Genomic DNA, 27,283 nt, shown 5'->3' with positions numbered 1-27,283 from the left:
CTGCATGGCCCAGGCTGCCCATCGCATGGCCACCCACAGCCTATCCAGGCAGCAGAGCAGCAGGGGGACAGCCACCTGCTGCAGGATGGCTCGCAGCAGCAGCTCCACGGCCTTGCTGTTCTCGTGGTGGAAGTTGGCCAGGCTGTAGGAGGCCCGCTGGGCCATGGAGAGCAGGACTAGGCTTGCCTCCCACTTCAAGTGCTGCAGGATGCAGTAGTGGGCTCCATGCATCAGGGTGGTGAGCTGCCGAAGGCCCCAGCCCCACGCGATGGTCCGTGGCTGCCACAAGGCCCGCTGGATGGGCAGCAGCATGTCTATGCACAGCTTCCTGGCCAGGATGAGGGTGAGCCCCCTGCCTACCTGCTGGCTGCTGCACCATGGGATACAGAGGCCCAGTATGTACACTGAAGGGCAGCAGGAGGCCATATTTGTTATGGCTGCCTGCAGCCCCAGCAGAGGGGCAGAGAATTTCACCAGGCCAGGGCCACACAGGAGCAGGAGTAGGAGCTGCCATGCACCCCTGGCCAGTCGGCTCCCATTCTGTGGGGCATCGTCCTGGCAGCTGGTGGTGGAGGAGCAGGGATGGGAGGCTTTCATGACCCAGGCTCCTGCCCAGAGGGCATTGGGCTGCCTCCTGCCACAAGCTCACATTAATTGAACCTGTGGCCCAAATACTCTGTCATTTGGGCCAGGTGATTTTGCAACAATCAATGACAGCACAAAAGACCAACATGTGAGCTTATGTCAAAGAGGGGGCATTATTGCTTCAAAGGGACAAGAGAGGCAGCCTTTGAAAGTAAAACTGTGATGTTCTAGTTTGGGTCCCCTGTGTTCATGCCCTCATCTGACAAATGTGACCCAGACCTCTGTGCTCAGCCCTGCACTGGGTGCTGAGCACATGGTCTCTGCCTACAGGAAGCTTCCACTCTAGTAAGAGAGACGAACGTTAAAACATCCTCATGTAGTCCCCATTCAGCTCCTCCTCAGATCCTCCTACCCTTCCACATCTTGGGTTTTACCTGGCTGTAGAGAACGTCTGCTCTTTAAGTATTTGAGCAAAGCCTGGGACGCTTTTCTGCTCCTTACCAGAAATTCCGTTTTATTTTTTTGTTTTTTTAAAGATTTTATTTATTTATTTTAGAGAGAAAGAGAATGCACGTGTGCAAGCTGGGATGGGGCAGAGGGAGAGGAGAAGAAAATCTCAAGCAGACTCCTGCCGACTGTGGAGCTTGTCGTGGGGCTCGATCACAGCACCCTGAGATCATGACCTGAGCCTAAGTCAGATGCTTAACTGACTGAGTCACCCAGGCAGCCCTGCTCTCTTTTTTCTGGATGGTAAAGAGGGAGTTTCTTTTAGGGAGGATAGGTTGTCTAACACCTCCAGGGACATTGTCAAACCTTTTTTTTTTTTTTTAAGATTTTATTTATTTATTTAACACAGATAGAGACAGCCAGCGAGAGAGGGAACACAAGCAGGGGGAGTGGGAGAGGAAGAAGCAGGCTCATAGCAGAGGAGCCTGATGTGGGGCTTGATCCCATAATGCCGGGATCACGCCCTGAGCCGAAGGCAGACGCTTAACCGCTGTGCCACCCAGGCGCCCCTGTCAAACCTTTTTAAACTCTCTTTACAGTTTTAAATAGTCTTATTTGGTGTGTGATGGTGGCTGTCTTGTTCTGCTCTGTACTCCCGCAGTCTGGCACAGTCCCCAGCACACAGCAGGCCTTCAGTAAGAATTTCTTACTGAGTGAGTGACTTGGGACCCCGGAGGTCTTTCCAGTGAGGGGGTTACTGAACACCAAGTCTGATGTGAAAACCCAAGCTGGAGTCAGCTCTGTCCTTCACTGATTGCGTGACTTTTGTCAAATTATTTCCTCTTGGCCTGAGACTTAGTTTTGTCTGTAAGAGGGGACAGACAATATGGGTCATAAACCTTTGTTTGCAATTCTGAAATTGAAAACTTAAATCATTTGATAACAAAAACCAAACTGATCTGAACTTTTTAGGCAGCAAAATCAGCCTTGAACCGATGTGAAGACATTTATATTTATCCCACTCCATGAGAATATTCTTTTTTTTGACAGAATTAATGTGTTTCATTAAAGAGTTTGAGGAGGATTACATAAGTGCATGCACCATATTGCATGATTTATTTAAAACATGAAAAATGCTGAGTTTGGAAACACATCTGGCCCCAAAGATTTCCAATAAAAGACTGAGGACCCATCAGCACTGCCCCTCAAGGGAAGGTGTGAAGATTAGAAGATTTTTTTTTTTTTTTTTTTTTTTTTTTTTTTTAGCAAGGGTGCAAGCAATTGCCAGCCCCAGAATCAAATAACAGGACTGGGTGAGATGGAGGAGCAGGCGATATACGGGAGACAGTGTGCGGGCTCTCACACAGGGAAAAGGGTGGAGGAGTAGCCGGTTACAACAGAGCCTTGGGTGGCAGCCTCCTTCAGGAGTTAATGCCTAATCCCAACGAGAAACAGTACCCAGCACACAGCAGGCCCTCAGTAAGAATTTCTGAGTGAATGACTTGGGACCCCGGAGGTCTTTCCAGTGAGGGGGTTACTTCCATGGGAAGTAACAAGATGACATTTGATTCTTAAAACGATTTGGAGAGGCAAGCCGGAGATAGGAAGAGCACTTAGGAGCCTCCTGGGTCACGGGGGTGGGAGGTTGGGGTGCAAGCAGAGATCAGCAAGGGTCCCTGAGGCTGAAGAGCCAGGCTCCGAGGTTGGGCTGCTGGACCCGTCACCGCAGGTCCTGAGGGCGTTTTGCCGCCTCATTGACCCTAAGAAGCAGGGCCACAGCAGCTGGACACCGGGAGTAGTGGCTGGGATGAGGCTTCAGGGACGGGATGTCCGAAAACAGAACGCATTAAAGGCAAGTTGGTGTCGTGGAAGCGGCTCTGGGTTGGGAGCCAGAAAGCCAGGCTTTCAGTCTTTTCTCTCCAACTTTGAGCAGGTGGCAGCGGGGCAATTCGTCCCAACTCAGCGTGCCCGCTAAATGGCACCACCGCAGATTTATAGCGTCGGATGGAAATGGGATACCACGTGCGAAGACGCTTTGGACATGAAACCCACAGCTGGGTTATTCAATCCTGGAGGTGACTGCATTTCACGTGAAAAAAGACGCAGCTCTTTAGCTTCAGCGTAACGGCGTCTTTCAGCAACTTTGGCAGCTACCTAAAGCCCTACGGTCGCGGCATTCCAATTCTCGGCCACAGTTTCCGCGGCTCTTCACAAAATTAGAACCCAGTCGCTCGCCGTATAGTCTCTAATCCCCGCCCCCGAAGGTGGCGTCCAGCTCAGAACGAACGCGAGGCGAGGACGAGCATGCGTAGAAATGGCGGCCCGTATCCGCCCCACGACCCGGCGTCCACCGCGGGCGCGCGCGCGCCCCGGAAGGGGCGGGACCAGGCTGGGCTTTATAAATGGCTCGTCGCGCTTCCTCCGACCTCTACCGGCAGCGTTCGGCGGCGGAATGGTACGTGTCGCTATGGCGCTTTCCTCCTCGTTGGCGCGGCGGTGCGGCTCAATCCGTGGCGCATCGCCGTCATCTCAACTCGGCGGGCGCCGGGGGCCTGCTCGAGGAGCATGGGGGACTTAGTGAGACCCACAGTGAGGCCTATTTTCTGAAAACACCGGAGGCCTGTGGTTGGCCTGGGGCCCGCCGGGCGGCTGGCGAAAACCGGTGGGGCGGGCTCCGGTTTGGAGGCCCCCGAGTCCGGAAATTTTCAAGTCACAGATAATTTCTGCGTCTCGAGCTCACCAGTTTCGTGTTAATCTAGATCAGAGTCCGTGAGCACATTGGCCAGGAGGACCTTGAGTGGGGGCGCTGGGCCCTATTCGTGCTGACCCGGGGAGGTACCGAAATCAGGGTAGCACGTGGGAGGGGAGCCTAGGCTGGGGTTGCTGAGGCCTCAGGCTGACCTGGGTGCACGTTGGTACCACCCTTAAGGCTTCTGGAGTTCCCAGGAACCACAGATGATGAACTTACTGACGGGCGGACAGACACTCTGTGCTGATTGTCACGTTCTGATTTGGCTCTGTCGAGTTCTAGTGGCCTTCGGGTGTCAGTCTAGCCGGGGGGAGCCTGTGGGGTCATCTGCTACCCAGCTCTTGGGTCCCAGAAGCCGTTTTGTGCTGACTTGACCGGAAAGCCACCTGTGAAGTGATATTAAGGACATCACCTGGTGTGCTTTTGTCCTCAGAAGAAAGGGGAGGGTACATTTTCTTAACATTACAAAATGAGGTTTTGAGGCAAAGAGTCAAGTCATCTGGGCTGTGTGTGATCCTTCTCAAAATGAACCCAGCCCAGCATGTAAGCATGTTTATTAGCTGGGCTGCTGTGTTTGCGGCGGATCCTTCCACCACTGAGGCAAGCCGGGCATTAGAAGAGCGCTACTTAAGACAAGTTTGAGTGCTAGCGTAGATCTTTTCTCCCAGTCTCACAGGAAATTCTCCGCTCCCAGGCATGGGTCCCTGGGCTTCTTGCCTCGGAAACGAAGCAGCCGGCACCGTGGGAAGGTGAAGAGCTTCCCCAAGGATGACTCTTCCAAGCCCGTCCACCTCACAGCCTTCCTGGGCTACAAGGCCGGCATGACTCACATTGTGCGGGAGGTGGACAGGCCAGGATCCAGTGAGTACAAGTAGTATCCTTCACACTGGTTGGGGTTGGTAGTGGAGGGTGGGGATAGACTGGGCTGCAGTCAGGAGAGGGCAGACCCTCCTTTGACAGGATGGAAATCTCCATTAGGATTGATTACTGCTAAGGGCTACAGGTGGCTGGCATTACTGCTTTAGGTGGGGGGAATGTATTGAAGTCCGTGTTATCGTGAGCAAATTTTTCAAGAGCCACAGCATAGAGGAGTATGCTAATTAGGGACATTGTACCTGTGAGCCCTAACCTGAGAGCCTGAATGCTGTCCATGTCCCTGGGTTATGAAGTGCAAATAGAAAAATGCATTAAGTCAAACAGCACTGGTTACTGAATCACATGCTATCTACTAATGCTGGCATTGAACATCTGCCCTGAGCTCAGACCTATTACCACATCCCGTTATACTTAGTACTCCTGTATTATTTAGGTAATAAGGAATTTGCTTTTAGAGGTTTGTGATAGATGAGAATTGAAGCTATACAATTTGTCTTAGGGTCCTGATATTTTTTTGAGTTAGAATTACAATGTATGTGGTAAGGACAGGCCTGGGAGTCCAGACTGCTAAGTAAGGCCCCATTTCTGCAAAGTGGCCTGTTACCCAAATCAGGTTCCCCTCTTGACCTAAATGGGCTTTTCACACTCCTGCAAAATACCGTGATCCCATTCTAGCCAACCCACTCAAGTCTGACCACTCTATTTTCGGCAGAGGTGAATAAGAAGGAAGTTGTGGAGGCTGTGACCATTGTGGAGACACCACCCATGGTGGTTGTGGGCATCGTGGGCTACGTGGAAACCCCTCGAGGCCTCCGAACCTTTAAGACCATCTTTGCTGAGCACATCAGTGATGAATGCAAAAGGCGCTTCTATAAGAACTGGTAAGGGACGAGGAGACCCTGGACTGGGATTAGGAGAGGAGAGAGTACCCTGTGCTGGGCTTCTCTGTAGCAGGGAGAGAGCTGCTCTGGTGTCCGGTTTAGTTGCCTCCTGAACAGAACAGTTCTGAGGACAGACCTTGAGCAGCCCCTCTGGACCTTCATGTTCACCCTGGCAGGGGTTGGCTGAGGACTCCGTACTCAGTGTTCTCTTAGTTGCTGGGAAGTATTAAGAGTCCGGTTAGAAGCTGAGAGCAGTGTAACTCCCCCGGTCCTGCCCGGGAGTGTGGTTGGGTTAGTGGCTAAGCTGGAGCAAGAATAGTGTGTATTTGAATGCTTGTGACTTCCGTTAATTTTGTGGACCTCTGCTCAGCTCCGCTCGGCTCCGCCCGATGAGCTCCATCCAGGCTCCGCTTGCCGGTGGAAAAGGCTCCTTAGAAGCCGGCAATGAGCCCCATCCCCACGTGGTGCCAGTGTGCCTTCCGCTCACCCCCTGGAGGGGTGATGAAGGCCCGCACCCGGCCCCCTCCCCAACTCTGCTCTGCCCCTGAAGGCATAAGTCTAAGAAGAAGGCCTTCACCAAATACTGCAAGAAGTGGCAGGATGATGATGGCAAAAAGCAGCTGGAGAAGGACTTCAACAGCATGAAGAAGTACTGCCAGGTGATCCGGGTCATCGCCCACACCCAGGTGAGCACTCAAGGGGCACAAAAGTAGGGTGACTGCCCCACTGCTTCAAGTAGCGGGTGCCACCGAGTTATCTGCTGAGTTGATCCTCAGCTCAAACTGACTTTGTGCCAAGTCTCAGGATTTTAGAGTGATGGTAAGACCAGTTCCAGTTCCTTAAACTTGTCTGGATGGATGGGCCAGGGAGCAGCCCGGGGCACCAGCCCTGCCCTTAATTTCTGGGGCCAGGCTAAGGCCATTGTTGGTCTGAGAAAGCAGCCAGTGGTGCCTCCAGGCTGGTGGGTTGGTTTTTCTGTTGCCAGCAGAGGGCGCTGTCTCTCCATGGGTTTTGTATTAGGGAACCCATGCCCCATTTTAGGGAAAGTGGTTGAAGGAACTGGTGACTCCTTAATGTTGTAAAAGGTGTAGCTGAAAAATTACAATAGCATATCGGCCATTTGCGCTCAAATCTGACTTGCTACGAACTGCATGATCCTTTGCCTGACTTGGTCATAATGGTGATCTCACGTACAGTTGGTCTGAGCTGCCGTCCTAGGTTTACACCCCGTTCTTAGGTATTCAGTTTCCCTATGGTTAGCAGTGACAATAGCGGTTCAAGTTTGTGGTAGTGTCCATTACTGAAGAAAGTTCTGTGGAACAGCACTGGGCCACTCTTGATGAAGTTTTAGACTTGAATTCTTTTTCCCCCCTAATCTTTGCAGCTGTGCCCTTGACTGAGGTGCTGTTCCACTGTCGGGCAATGTAAATGCCTTCCTGAGAGACCGAGATAGATGGCCAGGGTAAACCAGGGCAGTGCCCCAAAGGGACGGGCCAAAAGCCTGATGACCAGGAACATGCAGCTAGTGGTCCTAGGGTCTTGTTCCAGGTCTGCTTGGGTTGACGTGGCCCTTGTATGTCTGTTAAGGATCAGCTCGTCATGGTGAACTTGGGCACCCAGTGGGAAGTTAGAACACAGGAAGGAGTCTTCACTTTGCCACTAGGGAGACATGAGGTTCAAGGTTGCCACACGGTTCTGCCCACCCTGAGTTCCTTTGCTGTGGAGAGCTGGAAGCTCGGGGGTCTGAGCCGTATCGATTCCCTCCTAGATGCGCCTGCTTCCTCTGCGCCAGAAGAAGGCCCACCTCATGGAGATCCAGGTGAACGGAGGCACAGTGGCGGAGAAGCTGGACTGGGCCCGCGAGAGGCTGGAGCAGCAGGTCCCTGTGAACCAGGTGTTCGGGCAGGATGAGATGATCGATGTCATTGGTGTCACCAAGGGCAAAGGCTACAAAGGTGAGCTTTGCGGTGGCTCCAGTTGTGGTAAAACTCAAGCTTCAGGCCCAGATCTTTGATGAGGCTCTGGAATGAGTGCTGGGCACATGGCCTGAGTAAGATGACAGAAACTTGTCTCAGTGCCTGTCTTCCGAGAATAGCCGTGCGCTCAGGTGGGAGGGACGTATGGAGGGCTGGGGGAGAGCCCTCACCATCCATCTGAACCCTGACCCTGTGCAGCCCACCGCAGAAAGCAGAGGACCGGGAGATTGGCTGGGCCTCTGCCAGTGAGGAACTCGGTGGATGCTGTGACGCGCACATGGTCGCATGCCAGTTCAGGGCTGATTGTCCAGCGCCTTTTCTTACAGGTTGAGAGCAGGTTTATGTCTAGGCTGGTGATCAGCCTGAGGAAATACGAGGAGCGAACTCCCGTTGGGCATTCGGCAGGAAGGGCTGATGGCATGAGTGCCAGACGCCCCGGTGACAAGCTGGCGTCTCTTCCAGGGGTCACCAGCCGCTGGCACACCAAGAAGCTACCCCGCAAAACCCACCGGGGCCTGCGCAAGGTTGCCTGTATTGGGGCGTGGCATCCTGCCCGAGTGGCCTTCTCCGTGGCTCGGGCTGGGCAGAAAGGCTACCATCACCGCACTGAGATCAACAAGAAGGTGAGCTGCCAAGGGGCTTTCGGTGGAGACGGAACGCCAGGAAGGGAAAGACAAGTCCCGTGTTGGGAGCGCGGTTTCCTGTTCCTGTTAGTGCTGCTATGGTGGGGGAGCTTCTGGAATGCATGTGGCCTTGCGGTGCTTCCCTTGTCTGATGGGCATGGTTTTGGTGCTTGGGTGTGATTTGGAAGGTGCCATCGAAGGTGGTTCTGGTACCGCGGACTCTGGGAGTGACGCCAGGATGAGAGCTTTGTCCGTCCCTTTGCCTTGGAGGGTTTGGGGAAGGCCTCCGTGCATTGTTGTTTCTGTCAAGCGGCAGTATTTTTAGGCCCAACCGGCTTTTCTTTCTGCCCCCGGCCTGGGGTGCCCCGTCACTAGAACTGATCGCTGCTTTCCAGAGTCCTTTGCTGGTTATTACCCCACTGCTGAGTTGAGAGTTAGGTGTCCCGAGTTACGTGTCCCTGTTGGCTGGCCTTCCCGCAGCCAGCCTGCTGTCAGGGACACGTGAGTCTGTCCCCCTGGAGTGTGAAAATGCTCATTTATTTCTTTACCTAGATCTACAAGATCGGCCAGGGCTACCTCATCAAGGATGGCAAACTGATCAAGAACAACGCTTCCACTGATTATGACCTGTCTGACAAGAGCATCAACCCTCTGGTGAGTAACGAGAGCTGTCTTCCAAAGCCTCTAAGGTCTTGGCTTTGGCAGGGATCCCCCCCACCTCGTTCCGTGTGAATCTGCGCCAGGCCTCACCTGCGGGGTGGGACCCTAGTGCTCTTGGGTCCTGGCTGACGCACGGAGGCCGTGTCTCCAGAGCCCGTTAACTGTCCCCTGCACAGACCGCATCCAGCTGTCTGTTCCTTGCACATGCTGTGTCTTCAGTCATCTGGTTGGGCCTGGCTGGTGCGAAGTGGGGTCTCAGCCAGCTGTTCGGTGATGAGGCTCTGGAATGCGCGCTGGGCACAGCGCCCGAGTGAGACTGCGGAAGCATTCCTTGCTGCCTTCCTTCTGAGAACAGCCCGGCGGTCGGCAGCCGGCAGGGCCCACCTGAGCCTGAAGCGGCCGCGCGTGTCATGTTGTCTGCGCGGTTCCTAGTCCTGTGCTTGGTCTGACCTGATGCCTTGGTGTTTCCAGGGTGGCTTTGTCCACTATGGTGAAGTGACCAATGACTTTGTCATGCTGAAAGGCTGTGTGGTGGGAACCAAGAAGCGAGTGCTTACTCTCCGCAAGGTGAGGCTGGGGCCCTTCCCGGCAGTCGGGGGTGGGGGGCCGGGTAGGCAGGAACTCGGCCCTCCGAGTGGAGGGGGGAGTGATGGGTAGCAGTGGAACACAGTGCCCGCACTTTGTGGAGGGAGTTCAGAGGAAAAGGGGGGGTTGCCACTCCTCAGCAGCAGCTTTGAAGTCCCGGGAGGAGGAAATTCCCAGTCTGGCGCGGCCCAGCTGTTTGCCTCTGCGCTCGTGTTTGCTCAGTCTGGCGGCAGGGCGAGCTCCTTGGGTAAACCCGCTGGCCTGGTGGTGTCGCCGGAGGGGCTGGTGGTGGTCCTCTGTGAAACACGATGGGGCAGCGGAGGGCCCGGCTGTTCGTAACTAACCCTCCCTCTTGGCCCATACATAGTCCTTGCTGGTGCAGACCAAACGGCGGGCCCTGGAGAAGATTGACCTTAAGTTCATCGACACCACCTCCAAATTTGGCCACGGCCGGTTCCAGACGGTGGAGGAGAAGAAAGCATTCATGGTGAGCACCCCTAGCTTGCCGCCCTCGGGCTGGGGTTGGGATGGCTCCCAGTCCATGTCCCCTGCCAGCCTGCCCATCTGCTGCTGGTGCAGGAGGCGGCAGCTGGGCTGGCTCCTGGGGGTCCTGAGCTTGTATCTGCGCCGGGAGCCCACGTAGCATCTCTCCTCGCGCTGGGATGTGGGTGGGGTATTGCTCGTGCCCAGCTGCTTTCCATCCTCTGACCTTGCCTGCTGCCCTCTCTCCACAGGGACCAGACCACAAAGACCGAATTGCAAAGGAAGAAGGAGCTTAATGTCAGGGGCAGATTGTGCAGCTGGTGGGGTCTCAATAAAAATGATTTTCCAGCGAGCTCTGCTTCTGGTTTTTTGCTTCCCTGTCCTGGCTGTTGCCACAGGGGCCTCGCGTTCTCTGAGAGAGGTTGCCCTTGGCCTCTGGGCTTCGCTGAGGGTCTTCTTTGTCCCCTACCACTTCAGAGCAGATGGGGTGTAAGGGGAGCTCAGAGCTGCACCCCAGTCTGCCCCTGGACTGTTGAAGCCGGCCCAGAGCAGCAGGCTTTGTGCAAATGCATGTTCCCCGGGTGAGGGCCGGCTCTGCTGTAGAGCTCGGTGTGTTTGCACAGCGTGGGTGGCGGCTCAGCAGGAAAGAGGCCGAGAGGATTTCATGTTCCCTGTGTTTTTAGAGTTGCTAATGGGCATGGCAGGGCCAGCTCTGTTCTGCTGAGTGTAAGAAGTACTTTAGTCACTAATCCACGTGGGATTGGGTTCCAGTGATGGCTTGTTGGGGTTCTTCGTGACCTGCAGCTATGTTACGACACTGGGGGAGAGGGCGGGCTTGCCAGGCAGAAGCACCTGGGCCTGCTAGGAACCTGGAGGTGCTGGTGTGGAGCTCCCCCAGCTTGTCACACAGGTTGGGGACATGAGCGCACACAGGTGAGATTTGGCCAGCTGGTGAAGCCATTGGGCCCCTTCTCCGTTCTGGGATGGAATGGTTATCCTCCACCCTGTGCTTTGTTGACCAGCGTATTGGGCATCTCATCTGGGCTTGGGGACCCGAAATGCTGCTGAGCAGCCTGGCTGCTCTAGGCTCTGAACACCCCGGCCTCTGATTCTGGACTGAGCCCGCTGGCGTTCATTCAGGAGACTGGGCCTCAGTCCTGGCCTTCGGGTGTCCCGATGCTCATGTAGGCTCCCTGCTAAGCCCATCCCGGGCCAGGGCTGCTTCACACAGTCTGCTTATGTAGCGTGTTTGGCCTCTGACTCCTTGAGACTGCTGCTGGACTTCCCAGCCCAGCCGTCCAGCAGCTGTCCTGCTTCTGGTGCACCGTGCCGTGGTGCTCACTGGGGGTGGGCTGGTGCTGTGGACGTGCTGCTAGGCCAAGGACATTCGAGGTGGTACAAGTTGTCCCTCTGGTTCCCAGTTAGCATGGTGCCCGGAGTGAGTGGGGTGAGGGTCCTAAAATGCCCAGGTTGGAGGCCCAGGACAGGTTGCTAAAATGATAGACAAGGGTTCCAGGACAGGCAGGGTGAGGTCTGAAATGCACAGGAGTCCCAAGCCTGGGATCCTCCTGTGATGTCTTCTGACCAGCCTTTCTGGAGCCCCTTCTGAGCTCTGGGGGAGTGGGCCTCAAAGCCCGCTTTGGGCTAATGCAGAAGACCCCTGTTGGCTGGCGCGGTGCCTCCCCACCTTGGGTCTCCAGGTCCTGAAGCCCGAGTGGCTGGAGCTGCATTTCGGGGCCCGGCCGCCAGGGGGTGAGTGGGCAGCATCATGCCGGAGCGCCCTGGAGCTTCATTCTAGGCTTTGGAGAGGGCAGTGACGCCTTCCCCCTCCTACCAGGGTCTCTTCACCAGCATTCTCCATCATCTTGGGGATCAAGCCCACAGTCAGAAAGGGTCAGGACCTGGTCCAAGGCCACCAGACACCTGGCAGAGCCGGCCACGGGGCCTGGGCTCGGCCTCGGATTCTCTTGTCAGTCTCCCCACCCAGTCATGTTCTGGAGAGGACACTGAGCTGGGCAGGAGCCCCGCCTCATCCCCTTGGCCTCAGCCTGGGGGCCTCCCCACTACCCTTAGACCTGCTCTGGAGCTCAGCTGCCCCGCCCCCGCCCCAGCCCGGGTAGGAGGCGTTTTGGTGGTTGGAGATGTGCTGGCTGGGCCTCGCTCCCTGTCCAGGGCTCTGCTCCGTTGTTGGCATGGCCAGAATGATGGGATGTGGGGTCCAGGGAACAAAGGCTCTTTTCTAAGGGCGGAAAAGAGTCTTCTGTGTGCCCCCAGGCTGAGGACATGCACACCACAGATACACGTCCCGGTGACGGGGTCACCACACCCATCTCTGTGCCCACACATGGACATGGACACAGCCCTTTTCAGGGGCAGTCTTGCTTGATAGGGACAGCCCTTGGCTGTTGACCATACCCTCCCATTCCCATCCTCTGTTTCTGCCTGCCCCGGCCAGTGAGTGACCTTGAGCAGTTCCAAGCCTCAGCCTCATCGGGCGGTGACTCACCTCCTCGGCAGGGTTAGTGGGACCAGATGAGCAAGACGGCCCCAGTGGGGGCGCAGAACAGCTGGGGTTGTTAGGACGGATCATAGGGTTTCCCGGGGGGCGGCGGGAATGGCCAACCATACGTGTGTGGGGTCAGCTGCCCTCACTCAAATCCTGAGCACCTGCCACGGACACAGCAGTCCTCCAGCCGCTGGCGGAGCAGTGGGGGACGCAACGGCCCTTCTCTCCAGAAGCTGATCTAGGTGGGTACGCAGACAGTAAACACGAGTAAACAAGACCGTTTTAGCAGTGACGGATGTGGGGCGCCTGGGTGGCTCGGTCGGTCAAGGGTCTGCCTTCTGCTCGGGTCATGATCCTGGGACCCTGGGATCGAGCCCTGCGTCAGGCTCTGCTTCTCCCCTCTGCTTGAGCTCTCTCTCTCTCTCTCTCTCTCTCAAAATCTTAAAAAAAGAAAAAAGCAATGGATACCATGAGGAAATAAAACAGGCCAGTGGGCTACAGAGTGATGGGGGGGGGTCCGCTCTGAGACAGCATGTAAAGGATCCAGCCCGAGTGAGCCCTACAGAGAGGACAGCCCCGAGGAGAATAGCGGGTGCAAAGGCCCTGAGGTAGGGAAGGCTTCCATGCTCGATTTGAGCTCCCAAGGGAGGCAGATCTGTGAAGGTGAAACTGGATCTCCCTGCCTACCTACCCAGGGCTTAGCATATAGTAGGTGCTCAGTAAATATTCCCTGTGTCTTGGGGACCCGTCTGTGCTCGTGTGTATGTCTGGGTGCCCCAGCCAGGGGTCTCTAGGCATTGCTGCGGGCCCGCAGTGGGTGGGGCAGCCGTCTCTGTCTCCTGCAATCTGCGCTGGCACATGTCACTGAGGGTGCTTCTCTGAGGGCCTATCGGCTGTGAGCTTCCTGTCACCAGAACCCTCAGACAGGCCTCGCTGGAATCCTGTGGTGACAGAACAAGGAGCCTCATTCCATTCCTCCTGGAAAAAAAAAAGAGAGAGCGAGAAAGAAAGAAAAGAAAATACCTGCTGGGAATTTCTGAGCAAGTGGGAACAGGGAGGTGGCGGTGGCAGGAGCCACTATTGCCTTAAAAGGCACGACAGAGCCAGTGACTTCGCTGAGCTCACCTGGGGATGGTCTTGGAGGGTGGAGGGGTGGGGAGCTGGTTGCACCTCCTGGGCTCACCCCAAGGTACTCTGCCCCCTCTCCCCGGATCTTCACGGGCAGGCTTGCCAGCAGCTGCTGGGCCCTCTGTCCTCTCGTCCTCGAGCCCCGACCCCAGCCCCCAGAGCCCACCCCTGCACTCCCAGTGGCCTCGCCCTCCTCCCATCCGCCCTCAGCACGCAGCTACTTGTCTGAAGCTCCCGTGGGTCCCTGCCCGCCCTCCATGCGGTGTCGCACCGCATAGGCTGGTACTCCAGGCTTGCCAACCTCTCCAGCATCACGTCCCCTCCCCCAGGGCCAGACTCCTGGCCTGTTCCCAGGAGCCCAGGGAGCTTTCCCTGCCCTCTCAGCAGTAGGCTCAGAAGCCCGGGCTGGGGCTAGGGCTGGGGCTGGACCCAGACACCATAGGAGGCAGGAAATAACAGCCCTGGGCTTGTAAGTGACAAAGGCGGCCTCCAGGAAACTTCTAGGGCCTATGAACACATCAGAACTATGAAAATGCAGAATCCTGACCGTGTCTCCTCCGTCAGTCCCCTGGACCTGCGACACAGTGCTGCCCAGGGCCCAAGCTCCGCAGCCCCGGGCCCACGGTGAGCAGTGCTCCCACGGACGTTGCCTCTAGAGGGCACTGCTCGGTGGGGCAGGTGGTACCAGCCATGAATACCTTACCCTCCCAGGCACCGCCCTGCGCACTTCACACACAGAGACTCAGTCTCCAGGATCAGCCCTGCAGCGGCTTCTCTTCCCACCGCATTTTGCAGAGGAGAAACCGAGGCGCAGAGAGGATGGGCGGCTTGCCCAAGGACACACAGTGGATAACCGAGAGGGCTGGGAGTTGAGGCCTGGCATCTCTTCGCCCTGACCCCGCGCTACCAGGGCCTGCCAGACATTTGGCTTTAGGAACAGAAGGAGCGGAGGACTCCTTCTTTGAGCACCTACCGCGTGCCAAGCCTTGTGCTCGCCCCTCTCAGAGCTACGGCAGCCCTCACAACCATCATTCCCATTGTACAGATGGGAAACTGGGGGTCCAGAGAGATTCGGGGACTCCTGCGAGGTCACAGAGCTGGACTGTGCTCTGCCGGGCATCTGACGTGCTGTCTCCCTGCGGGATCGTCACAGCCCCGGGAGCCGGCGCTCCTGTTATCACTTCTGTTTTCACAATGAGAAAACACAAGCTGGGTCATGGCCCCTCGCGTGGGACTCTCCGGAGTGCCGAAGCAGGGATTCGAATCCAGACTCCAGAAAAGGAGCGCCCACCCCTGCACCTCGCTGCCCCCGGGAGTAGGTGGCCAGAGTCTGCAGGTGAGGAAGGGGCGGGGCAGCGTTTCCCAGCAGCCCCTGCAGCACCACTGTCCCTTTGCCCCCACCCCCCAAGACTTCCAGCACGGGCCTTGACAGATGGGAGTGCAGGGGACGCTGCTGCACGGCTGCGACAGACAGGTGGGGGCCCTGGCCCCACAGCTGGCCTCCGGGCCCCCAGGCTTCATATGACTATGGAGAAGTGGCCGTCCCCGCTGGCTGCCGCCCGAGCCCAGCAGCACGCAGAGGAAAAGGGCTATGAGAGAAGACACTAAAGATAGTCGGCTCACCACTTCCCCATCCTCGCTGGCCACCACCTCGGCCCCGCTGGCTCCTAGCAGGCCCCCGCCCCGTGGCAGCCCACTCCTCAGAGCCCGGTTGCCCATCTGGGGGCACGACACAGGGACCCAGGCAATGGTCACCTTGGGAAGACTCTCCAGGCAGGGGCGCCCGGCCGGGCAGGGATGTGCCTCTTGCGGCTCAGACAATCCCCTCGACAGGAGGCAGGGGTGCTATCGTCACCCCCATTTGAACCACGGGCACACCTCGACACTGACGCAACCACACCATTTCCATCAAGGCCAGGGCCCGTGACCACACTGGCGTGACAACGCCGGGGCCCACTAGGACACATGCCGCCACTCATTCCTCTGTGTGTCCGTCTCCACCCGCTTGGAAGTATTTCTACCAGGAAAATTTGTAAAGGCCAGCGCAGAGTGAGGAGAGAGACTTCACGGGCTGTAGCAATCAGGGAAGGCTTTCCGAAAGAGGGAGGCTTGAGATGAGCGGCGAAGGCAGAGCAATACCCTGCCCACAGCTAACCTGAATGGAATGGATGGTTCTGGAAGGGTGCGAAAGCATAATTCAAAGGAATGAGCTTCGAATAGAGAAATGTCAGGCACAGCAAGAAGCAAGTTGGGGAGAGATTTAGAGGGGGTTTTGGGAGGTCTTCCCTGTGACCCTCCATTGTACCAGGGGATCCCAGTTCTCCAGACCACGATGGGGTGGGTGGGGGTGGGGAAGTTGACCCCCATGGTCCATCCGTGCACTGGGGGCCAGGCACCACATCTGGCACTTGCCAAGCATTGGCTCCTTTGCTCCTCCCATCTACGGGAGACAGGCACTAAGAGGACCCCATTTCACAGAAGAGGAACTTGGGCTTGACCCACAGGCTGCTCTGGGCCCCTTTACCTGGAGGATCAAATGGGGAGGAAGCCTTTCATAGAACCTGGTGGCTTCTGCCTAGGCTGTTCCCCTGCCAGGAATGCTTTTCCCTCTTTTCTGTAGTGGACAGTCCCAACTTGCCCTTCTGGGCTGGGCTCCAATGTCGCCTCCTCCTGGAAGCCTCCCCAGACCCCCACCCCCGCCCGCCGACCAGAGTGCCCTAATGTCGGCTCTTCCTGCTGTCTCAGCTTCTCTCTCCCCACCTCTCACGATGGCCATCACGTTATCAATTCTTGCTGCTGCTTTTGGCTCCGTGTTCAACCTCCCAGCCAGACAGCAACCTCCTTGAGTCAGGGGCTGCGTCTGTATCTGTTCTGCTCTTCTTGTGCCCTGTGTACCCAGCAAGTGCCGAGCACATAGTAGGTGTTCAATACAATAAACACCTGTTGAATAACCAGCTCACCAAAGGCGAGAATGAACATGCGAATTGAAGAATGAAGCGATTTTGCCAGGGTCACCCTGACGGTCAGGGCCACATGGCCCTGGTGGAACCCGGGGGGTCCTTGCCCTCCGTTTGGCTTCCCTGCTTCCATTCTGGAGGCTCATGTCCATTCTGCACTCAGCAGCTAGAGGGATCCTGTTAAAGCCCCCGTCGAACCGCACCCCTCCGTGCAGGGTCTCCCCTTTCGAAGACGGAAAGGGCTGTGGGATGTCAGCTGCACCATGTGAATGAATTTAATTCCGCCAAAGTGTACACTTAAAAATCCATAAAATGGTAAATTTTATGTGATGTGGCTTTTACCATAGTAATCAAACAAGGTGTCTCCCTTTTCGGCTCCAAACCCTGCAGAGCTCCCGTCGGATGCAGAGTGCCAGCCCGAGTTGCCCCCGTGCCCAGTCCCCGACCTCACCTCCCCCTCTCCCCGCACTCGTCCGTGCCACACTGGCCTCCTCTCTGTTCCTCTCTCGTGGCAGGCGCACTGCTGCCTCAGGGCCTTTGCACCAGCTCTCCCCTTGTCCTGGAATGCTTCTTCTCTAGAAGTTGGCTGAAATGCCGCTTTCCCAGCCCGGCCTCTCCTGCCCACCCTAGTGAAAACTGCAGCCCTCTCTCCCGACGTCCCCCTGTGCCCACCTCTTCTCTTTTCCACGACACTGTCGCTTGCCACCTTAGGGAGAAGGACCTTACTCATCACGTTGACTGTGTTCCCTGTTCCCTTATTTTGGTCATTGTTCTCCAGGTTCCAGAGAAGCTGGGGAGGGAAGGGATGTGGTCTGGAGCGCGTGAGAGAGAGGGAGAACCCAGAGGCGCCGCAACTTCCTCAAAGCAAATTTAGGAAAAGCTGAAGTGAAAAAGGCTTGGGCAGCTGAGGGCTTCCTGCAGCCGGTCCCAGGGGCCAGGGACACGCGGGTGTGCGTGTGCATCTGTGTGCGTGGCAGTGCGCGTGCGTGCGTATGTACGTGCACGCGTGTGTATGTACGTGCACGCGTGTCTGCCCGCATACCTGCGTCTGTGTGCGCGCACATGCGTGAGCTGTGTGTGCATGTCTGCGTGCGTGTGTGTGCTGCATGTGTGCATGGGTGTGCCGTGCGTATGTGTCCGCATGCGCGTGTGTGCGAGGGCGTGAGAGAGGGACAAGGAGAAGCGGCGTGTGTCTCTGCGTGTGGAGAGTGTCTGTGGGGCTGCTGGGAGAAGGGACTTGCCCTCTTGGGGCCTCAGGGCGTTGAGCTAGGGGCTCCTGGATACCCCAAGACTCCCGGGCACTGTGGGGCTCCGTGCTCCGCCCTCGCCCTCCCTGGGGGGTGCGACCTGGTGAAAGAGCCTGTGGGCTCGGGAGCCAGGCTCTCAGGGTCCGGGTCTCAGCTCTGCCGCTGATGAACTGTGGCAGCTTGAGGAAGCCCTTTAGCCCCACTGCCCGAATCTCAGAATCTGAAAAATGGGGATGACTGGACAAGAACCCACTTCCTCGTGTTTTTGCGGGGTTCGATGACCGCAAGCACGTGAGGGGCTGAAGCCAGCAGTGGGACCTCGGTTAAATCGGCACAGTTGCTATTGGTCTCAGATCTGGCCTGGGTGAGCCGGAGCCCAGCCGCAGAGAGCAGGCACCCAGGGGGCGGTCACCACCTGCCGAGGAGCGGGTGGTCAGGAGGAGGCGCCTGTTCCCAGCAGGTGGTCTCAGCTGCTGCCAGGGGCTGACGACGGTTTGGGGGGGGGAGGGGGAGGGAGGGAGGAGGGCGGAGGGCAAGGGGCTACAGGGAGCAGGGAGTGAGGGACAGAGATGGCTTGGTGGCAGCTGCCAGGAACTTGGTGAGATCTATGCCCCGCGGGATCAAGGAATGAGGCTGCAGTGTGGCCACCAGGGGACCCCATCCCGGAAGTGCCTGCCTGCATTTGTCCGGGGCAGCAGGGAGCCATGGTAGGTGTTTGAGCAGGGGCAAGGAAGCTTCAACACAAGGCTTCTGGTTCCAGACCGATAGGCGGAAACCACCGTAGCACAGTCTGGAACATTTCCCCACAGAATACCTAGAAAACATAACCTGTAAAAACAACACAGTAGTTAGAGCGCCCTCCTCGGGTATGGAGCGGTAAAGCCTTAAGGGACATAGGGGCCCAGGGGAGCGGGATCTGTAAAGCCTTCCTAGAGGAGGAGGCCCTGGAAGTGGATCTTTGTGGAGGCAATAAGAGACTCTGCTGTGGTGTGCTGGGTGGCTTTGGGCAAACCACTGCCCTCTCTGGTCTCCGCTCCCATTTGCCCTGCCAGGGCTGACCCAGGCTCCTCCCCAGCGGCTCTCTCGGTTCTGACATTCCTCCATCAAAGGTGAGGACTGCTGGAATCTGCCGGGGGCCAATTCGGGTTCTTGGTTTAGAAAGAGACCCCCACCTGCCTCGGTTTCCCCTCTGCACAGGGCGAGGTAGGGAGGATAATAATGCTTGATTGTCAAGGACTTTGCACGCCTCAGGGGCCAGATGCCAAGGATTGTTTTCCATTCCTAGGAGGGTGGGCCCTTCCTGCCAGGAGAAAATTCCAAGCTCCAGCAGCCGGGGAGGGGGTAGATCCTGCCACCACCCCCTGTGACCACATACCCGCCGCCCAAACCTGTGGCATCAACGGCTTTCTTTCTCTTCTCCTTCTCTCTTGGCAAAGGTACTTGCCCGGGGCCCAGAGGAGAGGCCCTCAGCTCTTTTTGTTTGCTCAGAAGCGCCCTCTCTCTTCCCCCTCTCCTTTCCCGCCTTTGCTAGTCAGGCTGAGACACAGCTCTGAGGCAGGGGCCCTGTGGAAGGACCCCCACCAGGGCCTGGCTCATCCCCCTACGGGATGTCTGTTGGTCTGGCCGGTGGGAAGATTGCGGGCTGGAGTCCTCTGGGACAATGGGATTTTTGTTTGGGAATTTGCAGCTACTCAGAGCCCGCTCCCACTATTCCTAAATCCATTTCCATGGTTATGATCTTTGGTTGCAAGACGCTGCATTTCTGAAATTATTTGGTTATAAGAACCTCGGGCCTGGAACGGAAAACGTTCCAATATTCGATGGTCTTGGAATTTTCTGGTTGTAAGAAACTGTGGTGCTAGAATTTTCTAGTTCAAAGGCTCTGTGGTTCCGGAAGTCTGGATCCAGTTGTCCATAGTCCCAACGCCACATCGGGGGTTGAGGGTGCCACGGGAGCTGGGGGGGCGGGAGGAGGGACTGGAGAGGGGGCAGTGGCAGGCGGCGCAGTGGCAGGCCAGGTGTCCCAGTGTGGACGGTGGTGGCAGCCCCTGTGCTGACAGCTGGGCAGGGGTCACTGCCTGAGCTCATGGCACCTGGACTTGACTCAGGACCAGCAGGGGATGGGATGGGAGGGGGACCCAGAAGAAGTCAAGCTGAGAACCTTCCACAAGCTCCGCCACCTCCTTCCCTCCATGGGCCCCCCTCCTGTTGCAACTGAACTCCCAGGGGCCAAGGGTGCCGAGCCCACCTAGGGCAGCCCCTCATGGAATGAGGGGAGACTCCAGACACAGGGAGAGTGGGAGGGGCTTTCCCAGTCCCACCGAGGGCAGGGGCAGCCTGAGACACCCCTCACCTCCCGCTGCAGGTCCAGGGCTCTTTCTACAGGGTCTCAGGCTGATCAGCCCCTCAAACATCTCTCTTCTTCCCTGGATGTATGGTGTCTGCTCACAGGCTGAGCCCCCACCTCACGCCCCTAGAACACCGGCCATCCCAGATCTTTGGCCTGCCAAGAGTCGGGAGCTCGGAGTTTGACACCAGGGGGCCTCAGTCTTCCCATCTGAGTGCGGGAGGTGGTGAGCTCCCCGCCCTTGGGCCCAGCCCATGTCCACTCTGACGGTCCAGTGTGCTTCTTCGGCACCCCACCCCCAACACCAGCCCTTCCCCAGGCTCCCCCTGGGCCCCCCTGGCTTCTGTGAAGGGGCTCCCCGCCGCTCCCGGCGCACTTTGGCGTCCTCCCAGCAGGCTCGTGGGAGCTGGAATTCGGAGCAGTCCCTGGCGTGTGTGTGCTGCATCCCGCCTGCCGGGGCACCTCCCCTGACGAGGGGCCAGGAATTCCTCCCGCTGGCTCCCAACAAGCCCCCGGGGAAGGAGGAGCTGTGGGAAGGGGCAGGGAACATACTGGAAGTTGGGACTGAGTGGGGGGTTGGGAGGGAGCCTTGGCCTGTGGACACCCAAAGTAGGACAGGCAGGTGGAGGGGAGAGTCAGGATGTGGGTGAGCTCTGACCACGTCCTCCAACCTTGTCTGTGGTCCCATCATGTGCGCCGGCGATGACAGCTTTGGTGTCCTTCTCTGCCCTTATATAGATTTGTCTGCTGATTCAAATGTTTACTGAGCAGCTACGTGTGCCAGGCATTACGCTAGGTGCTGGGGACACAGCCCTGAGTGGGGCAGAGACAAATGACATCCGCATGGGGCTTACATTCTGTGCAACGACAGCCGATCAACACAGACCCCATCTGAGTTGTGCTCCTGTGAGTTCCTGGGGACAGGGGTCTCTCCTGGGCACAGCCGTCTCCCACTGCTCATGCTTCTCTGGTCCTCACCCAGTAGGGTGCTGGGGACCATGGCCCTTGACTGGGTACAGTGTCCCAGGGAACATTGAGGGCAGAGCACTGTGCTGGGTTCCTTCCAGGATTTGCCCTTCTCCTGCTAGGTAACCTTGGGAGAGGCGCTGCTCAGTGTCCCTATCTGTAAGACGAGGCCCTGGGACCAGATGGGCACCTTCCCCACCCCAATGGCCTCTCAGTCCTGTTTCCAAGACACATGAGGGCCGGTCATCCTCCAGCGGTCTTTGCCTGCTGATGGGGGTAGCCCCGGGGTTGGTGACATACTTCTAGCTGCCTACCTGGCCCCGCCTCGGCTTGCCTGGTCCTCCAGCTGTGCAGCCCAGAGCAGTGATGTCACTGCTGGGGAGACAGTGACCTCAGGTGGGGGTTACCCTGCCCCAGGCTCCTCTGGCCTATCGCCAGACCTGCCTCCCATGGGGAGCCTTCACGGCTTACTCTGCCACTCTGAACACCTCCCAGCTCACGTGGACCCTCAGCATGGGCTCGGCCCTCATCTGGACACGAGTCAGGTCTCTCCAAGCCGATCTGGCACAGCCAGAGGGCAGGGCAGGGAGTTGTGGCTCAATCCTAACCCACTCTGTGCCCTCGGGCAAGTCACTCTCTCTTGCTGGGTTTCAACTCCTCTCCTGAAATACAGGTCCGTTTGGTGTCCCAGCGGAGAGTGGGTGGGGGGCGTGACCCAGAGCAGGTGGCCCTGGGTCTGTGGCCGGGAGAGAACTCCCTCAGTTGTCTGGATAATTCCAACACGCCCCTACTCTCCTGCTTTAACGGCGCCGACACGCTGATGTTGGCTTCATCGCCAGCCTGGGCTCAGCTGCCTCTTCCGTGGCCCCCAGAACACCGGACCCCCCCCCAAACTGCTCCTCCCTGGCCATCCCTGGCTCAGTAAATGGCACCACTGCTCACCTAGTTTCTTAAGCTAGAAACCCACGGTCCTCCTTGCTGCCCACAACAACACGGACACATCTCCCATCGGGAGCAAAACATCACGCATGCAAAGGAGCCCAGGCCGCTGCTGAGGCTGCGTGCAGGTCAAGGAGGGGCGGGGCAGGAGGATGATCCTCCTTGGCAGTCGGACGGTCCTCCTGGCAGTCGGGTGGGTGGGTGCTGACCAGAAAGAGAAGAAGGGAGCTTCTGGGGGCCAGAAGTGATCTGGCTTTTGATCTTGGAGCCCGTACAGGTATGTTGAATTAAAACATCTGATCATCAGTTTTGATTCTTCTCTTCTCTTGTCTATATTGTATAGCAGGAGACAAAAATCCCAGCTGGCGCACACCTTTCCGTCTATAGGGGGCAGGGATGTGGGGGGGTGGGCAGCTGCCAAACAAGGAAAAGAGGTAAATATGTTGTAAATCGGAGATTAGGGATAGGAGGAAGCAAAAGGACACAGCCAGGGAGGCGAGCCCTCGCGCGATGGAGGGAAGGAGCCTCAGGGTTCCTGCGAGGTGTCCCCGGCAGGGACGGCGCGTGCCAAGGCCCTCAGGAGGGAACTGAGACAGTTAGACAGATTGGTGCTGTTGTGGGTTAGAAGAGATCACCGTGAGGGCTCAGGAGAAATAGAAAGCAGAAAATGGGGATTGGAAGTTGTCATTTTAGGGGTGGATAAGGAAAGTTGAAATACTTAGGGGCTGATATTTTAGGTAGTGTAGCCCCTGGTTTAATTGCCGACAGAGCCCTTACCATCTCCCCAACCTGCGTCTACTGTTCTCCCTGGAACATGCTCGCCTCTCCCCGCCCGAGGGCAGCCCTCGCCCTGCACCCCAGCTCCCGGCTGCCTGGCCTGGATTGTGGGATGGGTACCCGCGTGACGGACGAGTGAATGATCTTTGACAGAGGGCCCTGCCTCTGTGCACCAGAACACGCCCTCACTACGGAGATTTGTTTGGACACCACTTTCCCCCTGGATGTTCTCTCCATGCCGCCCACCAGGCCTGCTCTGTTCCAAGCTGTTCCCTGCAGGAGGTGGAGGGCGTGGGCTGGGACTCACGACCTGGGCTAGATCTCATCTCAGTTGCTCCTCGCTGGGTGGCCTTGGCAAGCGCCTTCCTTCCTGAGTTGGCTTCCTGGACTGTAAAATGGGGATATTCACACCCAAGCAGGGTGACGTGAAGGCAGGGGTCGCCAAGGGCCAGCACAGGTCCGGCCCGTGCGGGGAGCTGTGAGCTGGCGTGTCCGGTGGCTCCCTGGGTAAAGGGGTTTGGGAGGGGAGTTTTTAGGGAAGAGAAATTCACAGGAGGAGGTGTCCAGGGATTTGGATTTTGACCTGGGTGACTTGGGGCAGCTGGCCTTCCCTCTCTGATCATCGCTTGGCTCCAAGACAGCTGGCGTGGCTGCCCTCCGAGGGGCTGGGGCCTGGGACAGGGGCTTGGGGAGCCCCACCTGGTAACAGGAGGCTGTGGGGCCGTGTCGGAGGCCAGGGGCAGCGGCAGCTCAAAGTGTCTGGGGCAGACAATGGGCACTGTGTGCGGGGGAGCAGGGTGGGGCGGCGTGGGTGGCACGGTGGCACCCCGGCAGGAATGTGCTGGCCTGTCTGGGAATGTGAGCACATCACTTCCCTCGTGGCCTGCTCCCCCACAGTGGCCTCGTGCCCACCCTGCCACACGGGGTTCGGCCGAGCCCGGAATGGCCAAGGAAGGCACGGGCAGACCGGGAATTCCTGGGTTCCCGCTCCCTGCAAGCCTGAGCAACCCCCTGGGCCTTGGAAGAATGATGGGGGCGGGCGCATGGAGCTTCCCCATGCCGTTGGCTCTCTGGGTGGCCTTGGGCAAGTCTCTGCCTCCTTTGAGGCCTCAGTTTCCCCATGTGTATGAATGGTCTCTGATGGCCCTGTAGGGACTTCCTTGCGTTAAAACATCTCTCGTGTCCCGATCACCTCCCTCTCTCTGCCTCCCTTGCCCTCCATGGAGTGGGGACTTGGTCTGTCTGGGTCAACCACGCTGTCCCTTGGCCCAGAACAAAGCGTGGCCATGGCTCCGCTCAGTAAACATTTGCTGAATGAAGTCCTTTTCATTACCATTCGGATCATTTTCTGCTTGCCCCCCTGGTCCTTTCTCTACGCTTCTCATCCTGCCTGTCTGTTGCCCTGTTCTGGGGATTTTCAGGACAGCAGGCTTCCCTCCCAGCAGCTTCTAGTGGGTTCAGGCAAGGGGAGGCACTGGCAGATGGGGCTGTGGGATGAGAGAAGAGGGGCGTCTCTCCCCTGTTCTCCTCCTTGGTCCAGCCAGGCCCCCCCACCCCCCCTCCCCTCTGGAGCTCCTGTATACGTGGCTTTCCTTCCTGCTACCCCTCTCACTTGCTCTTCCCTCAGCCCCTCCTTATCCCTCCGCTCTGGGGACGCTCCTCTGTCCAGCTCAGAGTGGCCCCTTTTCCAAGCTCTCTTCTTCTTTTTTTTTTTTTTAAGATTTAAAAAAAAAATTTATTTGTTCCAGAGAGAGTGCACAAGCAAGGGGAGCGGCAGACAGATGGAGAAGCAGGCTCCCTGCTGAGCAGGGAGCCAAATGTGGGGCTCATTCCCAGGACCCCGGGGTCATGACCTGATCTGAAGGCAGATGCTTCACCGACTGAACCACCCAGGTTCCCCAAAGCTCTCTCCTTCTACAGCCCCTCCTATCTGTTCTGGCCAGGATGCTGCCACGTGTGTTCATTGCATCCTCCCAGCCACTGGGCCAGCAGTCTGATGGCTTTCATGATCCCCATTTTACAGAGGCAAAAACGGAGGCCCAGAGAGGTGCTGTGAATGGCTCCAAGCCTTGCAGCCGGGGGGGTGTCAGAATTGGAAGCCCCGGTCTGTTACTCTGCCGTCCGGGGCCTTGGGTCCTGGGCAACCCTTATATTCAGCTTTCCTGATGGTCGCAGTGTTAAAAGCTTGGGATGCTCGGGTGGCAGGCCCAGCAGGCAAGAAGAGCAGTCAGTCCTGTTCTCCAGCTCACTCCGGCCAGCGGCCAGCGGGGCCGGGCTCTGGGCCAGGGGCATATCGCAGGCGCTCCCCCACTCCTCCCCGGGGTGGGGCTGTGGGGACCGGCGGCTGGGTGGGCCAGGGGACGGCTGCGCCAAGGCCAGCCACAGGGCAGGTGAAGTGGAGGTCTGGGAGCCTCCAACAGTCTCCATCTGTCAGCAGCCGTCTCTGTCCTGCAGCCCGGCAAGCAGACGGCCCCTCCCTGGGGAACTCCCCGACCGGCCGGTGAGCCCAGGGCCCAGACAGGCTCCCGAACTCCCGAGGTGGCCACTGGATGACTTCATGGGCCTTTCCCACTCCTGAGTCACCACCACTCACTCGTTGACCCCTTGGGCACCTTTGTGGGGGGGGGCGGCAGGGCAGGTCTCTGTTAACGGTGCAGGGGGAGGGGAGGGGAGGCAGACAGTGGTGTTGCCTCTGGTGTGCCCTATGAGAGGGCACCTCGGCCCCTCTCTGGCCTCAGAAACAACATCACCCCCTCTGGGGGGTGCATCTAAGTCCCCCCCCATTCCCGCTTGGGCCTGGGAGAACTGACCGGCTTGGGGCTGTGAATGCGGCCGCAGCAGAGCGAAGGGAGGAACATTTCTTCCCTGCTTCGCCCCCAACACAGGTGTGAATCAGCCCAGGTGAGGAAGCTGACTCACCTTCCCACCTGGCCCTGGAGAAAGGGACACTTTCCCTTCCCTGGGGGTTGGAATCGAACTTGACTGTTACTTGCAGAAGAGAGTGACTCTGACACTGGGTGGAGTGGGATGGGGGGGAGACACAATGCGAGCACTTAGGGTGTCAGGTCCCTGGAGGAAGACGCCAAGCACCGACTAAGTGCCAGGCTCATGGCATCCACTTGGCAGACATCATCTTAGAGAAGGCTTACACCAACCTGTCAGCACATACCCTCGGTTTGCAGAGAAGGAGACAGAGGCTCAGTGCGGAGAGTCACTCACTTTAGGTCCCATTGCCGGGGGAAGTGCCTATAGCCGGAGATCTGACCCAAGCCTGGGAATTTTGTTTTTGGAGGAACTTTCTTATCCCATCTTACGCCCTCAGCCCCCCACTGTGAGTTCAGCCCCATCTTTCTTAGAGACCAGGGGAGGCTGGGAGGTGCAGAGGCAGGGAGGGGCAGATCCAGATCCCTTCACACCCCAACCTGTGTCACAGGGTCCAGGGGTCGCCGGGGAAGGGGTGAGCTCCTCCTCTGTGCCCCCATCACGGGTTAAGTCTTCTCCCCAACATTCTGCTGTTGTTAATCTTTAAACAGCCTGATGATTAATTAATTACCAAAACCCACAGGGGCTCGGTTGAATGCACCTGCTGCCTGTGACCAGGGCGCCCTCTCCCCAGCCCCCTGTCCCCCAACCACAGTGTGGGCAGACAGACGCACAGGTGAGGCCCGCCGGACTCGCAGACGCAGATAGGGCAACACTGTTCCTGCTGCGGGCAAACCCTGCTCTGTCCCGGGCCCTGGCCGAAGCACGGCCTGCAGATGGCAGGGGACAGGGCAGGAGGCAGGGCCAGGGCTGCCAGAGGAAGGAAGACAACCCGAGAGGCCAGGCAGGGTGAGGAGGGCTGCTGAGGCCTCCTCCCGGCCTTGGTTACACGGGCTCTGTTGGAACTCCACTGGGCACACTGGGAGCTTCCCGAATCTTTGTGCCCTTGGTGTCCAGCACTGCGGTGGCACCAAGGACCATCTGAGCCCGGCAGGTGTCTGCTGACCAGACGAGACAGGCCCAGTGTGGGTTCTGACCCCTCTCCCCCTTCATCAGCTTGAGCCTCAGTTTCCCTCATTTGCCTGACTGTCCTGCTTGCCTCCCGGGATGAACAGAGCAGAATGATTCTCTAGTGGAAACGCTGGGGGCTGCAGATGGGGGCTGTGGAGGGGATTTGGGGGCAGGGCTCTTGCTGAGAAGCAGTAGGACAGGGCACAGGACTCCAAATTCAGAAAGTGACCTTGGCCAAATCCTTTCTTCTCTTTGAGCCTCTGTTTCCTCATCTGGGGGACGAGGGGCTGGGATCAGTGAATGCTCAGGACCTCAGGGGGACCGCTAATGGGTGAGTGGGTCCTTGGCGTCATGAAGCGGTCCCCGCCCACCACTCTCCCCTTTCCCTCCCTATCCCCACCACGCCCCGGGCTGCTCAGCTTACCCCCCTAGGAGGTGCTGGGCTGTGAATGTCAGCAGGTCATCCCTCCACAGACACGGGGACAGCCCATTATCTAGAGGTCTAAGGACCCCAGGTGACTTCCAGCCAGGTCCACCAAGGCACATGGGAGAAATGTC

The 27,283-nt window shown here is 57.9% G+C and overlaps 1 protein-coding gene and 4 non-coding genes across 5 annotated transcripts; all 5 read left to right on the top strand.

The window, feature by feature from the left end:
* The first annotated feature begins 3,331 nt into the window (after positions 1 to 3,331).
* On the top strand, positions 3,332 to 10,217 carry RPL3 (ribosomal protein L3). Its single transcript, XM_040637559.1, has 10 exons — positions 3,332 to 3,487; positions 4,450 to 4,642; positions 5,370 to 5,538; positions 6,089 to 6,224; positions 7,307 to 7,493; positions 7,977 to 8,137; positions 8,690 to 8,791; positions 9,269 to 9,364; positions 9,750 to 9,869; positions 10,117 to 10,217. Exons 1-10 carry the CDS (start codon positions 3,347 to 3,349, stop codon positions 10,159 to 10,161), a joined length of 1,350 nt encoding a protein of 449 aa, XP_040493493.1. The 5' UTR covers positions 3,332 to 3,346; the 3' UTR covers positions 10,162 to 10,217.
* Positions 3,983 to 4,046, top strand: LOC121104509. Its single transcript, XR_005836829.1, has one exon. It is a non-coding gene; the product is annotated as a small nucleolar RNA SNORD43 (small nucleolar RNA).
* Positions 6,034 to 6,088, top strand: LOC121104521. Its single transcript, XR_005836840.1, has one exon. It is a non-coding gene; the product is annotated as a small nucleolar RNA U82P (small nucleolar RNA).
* LOC121104519 lies at positions 7,541 to 7,634 on the top strand. The gene has a single exon (XR_005836838.1). It is a non-coding gene; the product is annotated as a small nucleolar RNA U83B (small nucleolar RNA).
* On the top strand, positions 9,060 to 9,153 carry LOC121104518. The gene has a single exon (XR_005836837.1). It is a non-coding gene; the product is annotated as a small nucleolar RNA U83B (small nucleolar RNA).
* Positions 10,218 to 27,283: the final 17,066 nt, after the last annotated feature.

The sequence above is a fragment of the Ursus maritimus genome, unplaced genomic scaffold (genome assembly GCF_017311325.1).
Source record: "Ursus maritimus isolate PB19 unplaced genomic scaffold, ASM1731132v1 scaffold_21, whole genome shotgun sequence".
NCBI classification, from domain to species: domain Eukaryota; kingdom Metazoa; phylum Chordata; class Mammalia; order Carnivora; family Ursidae; genus Ursus; species Ursus maritimus.
This window is presented reverse-complemented; position numbering and strand designations above follow the sequence as displayed.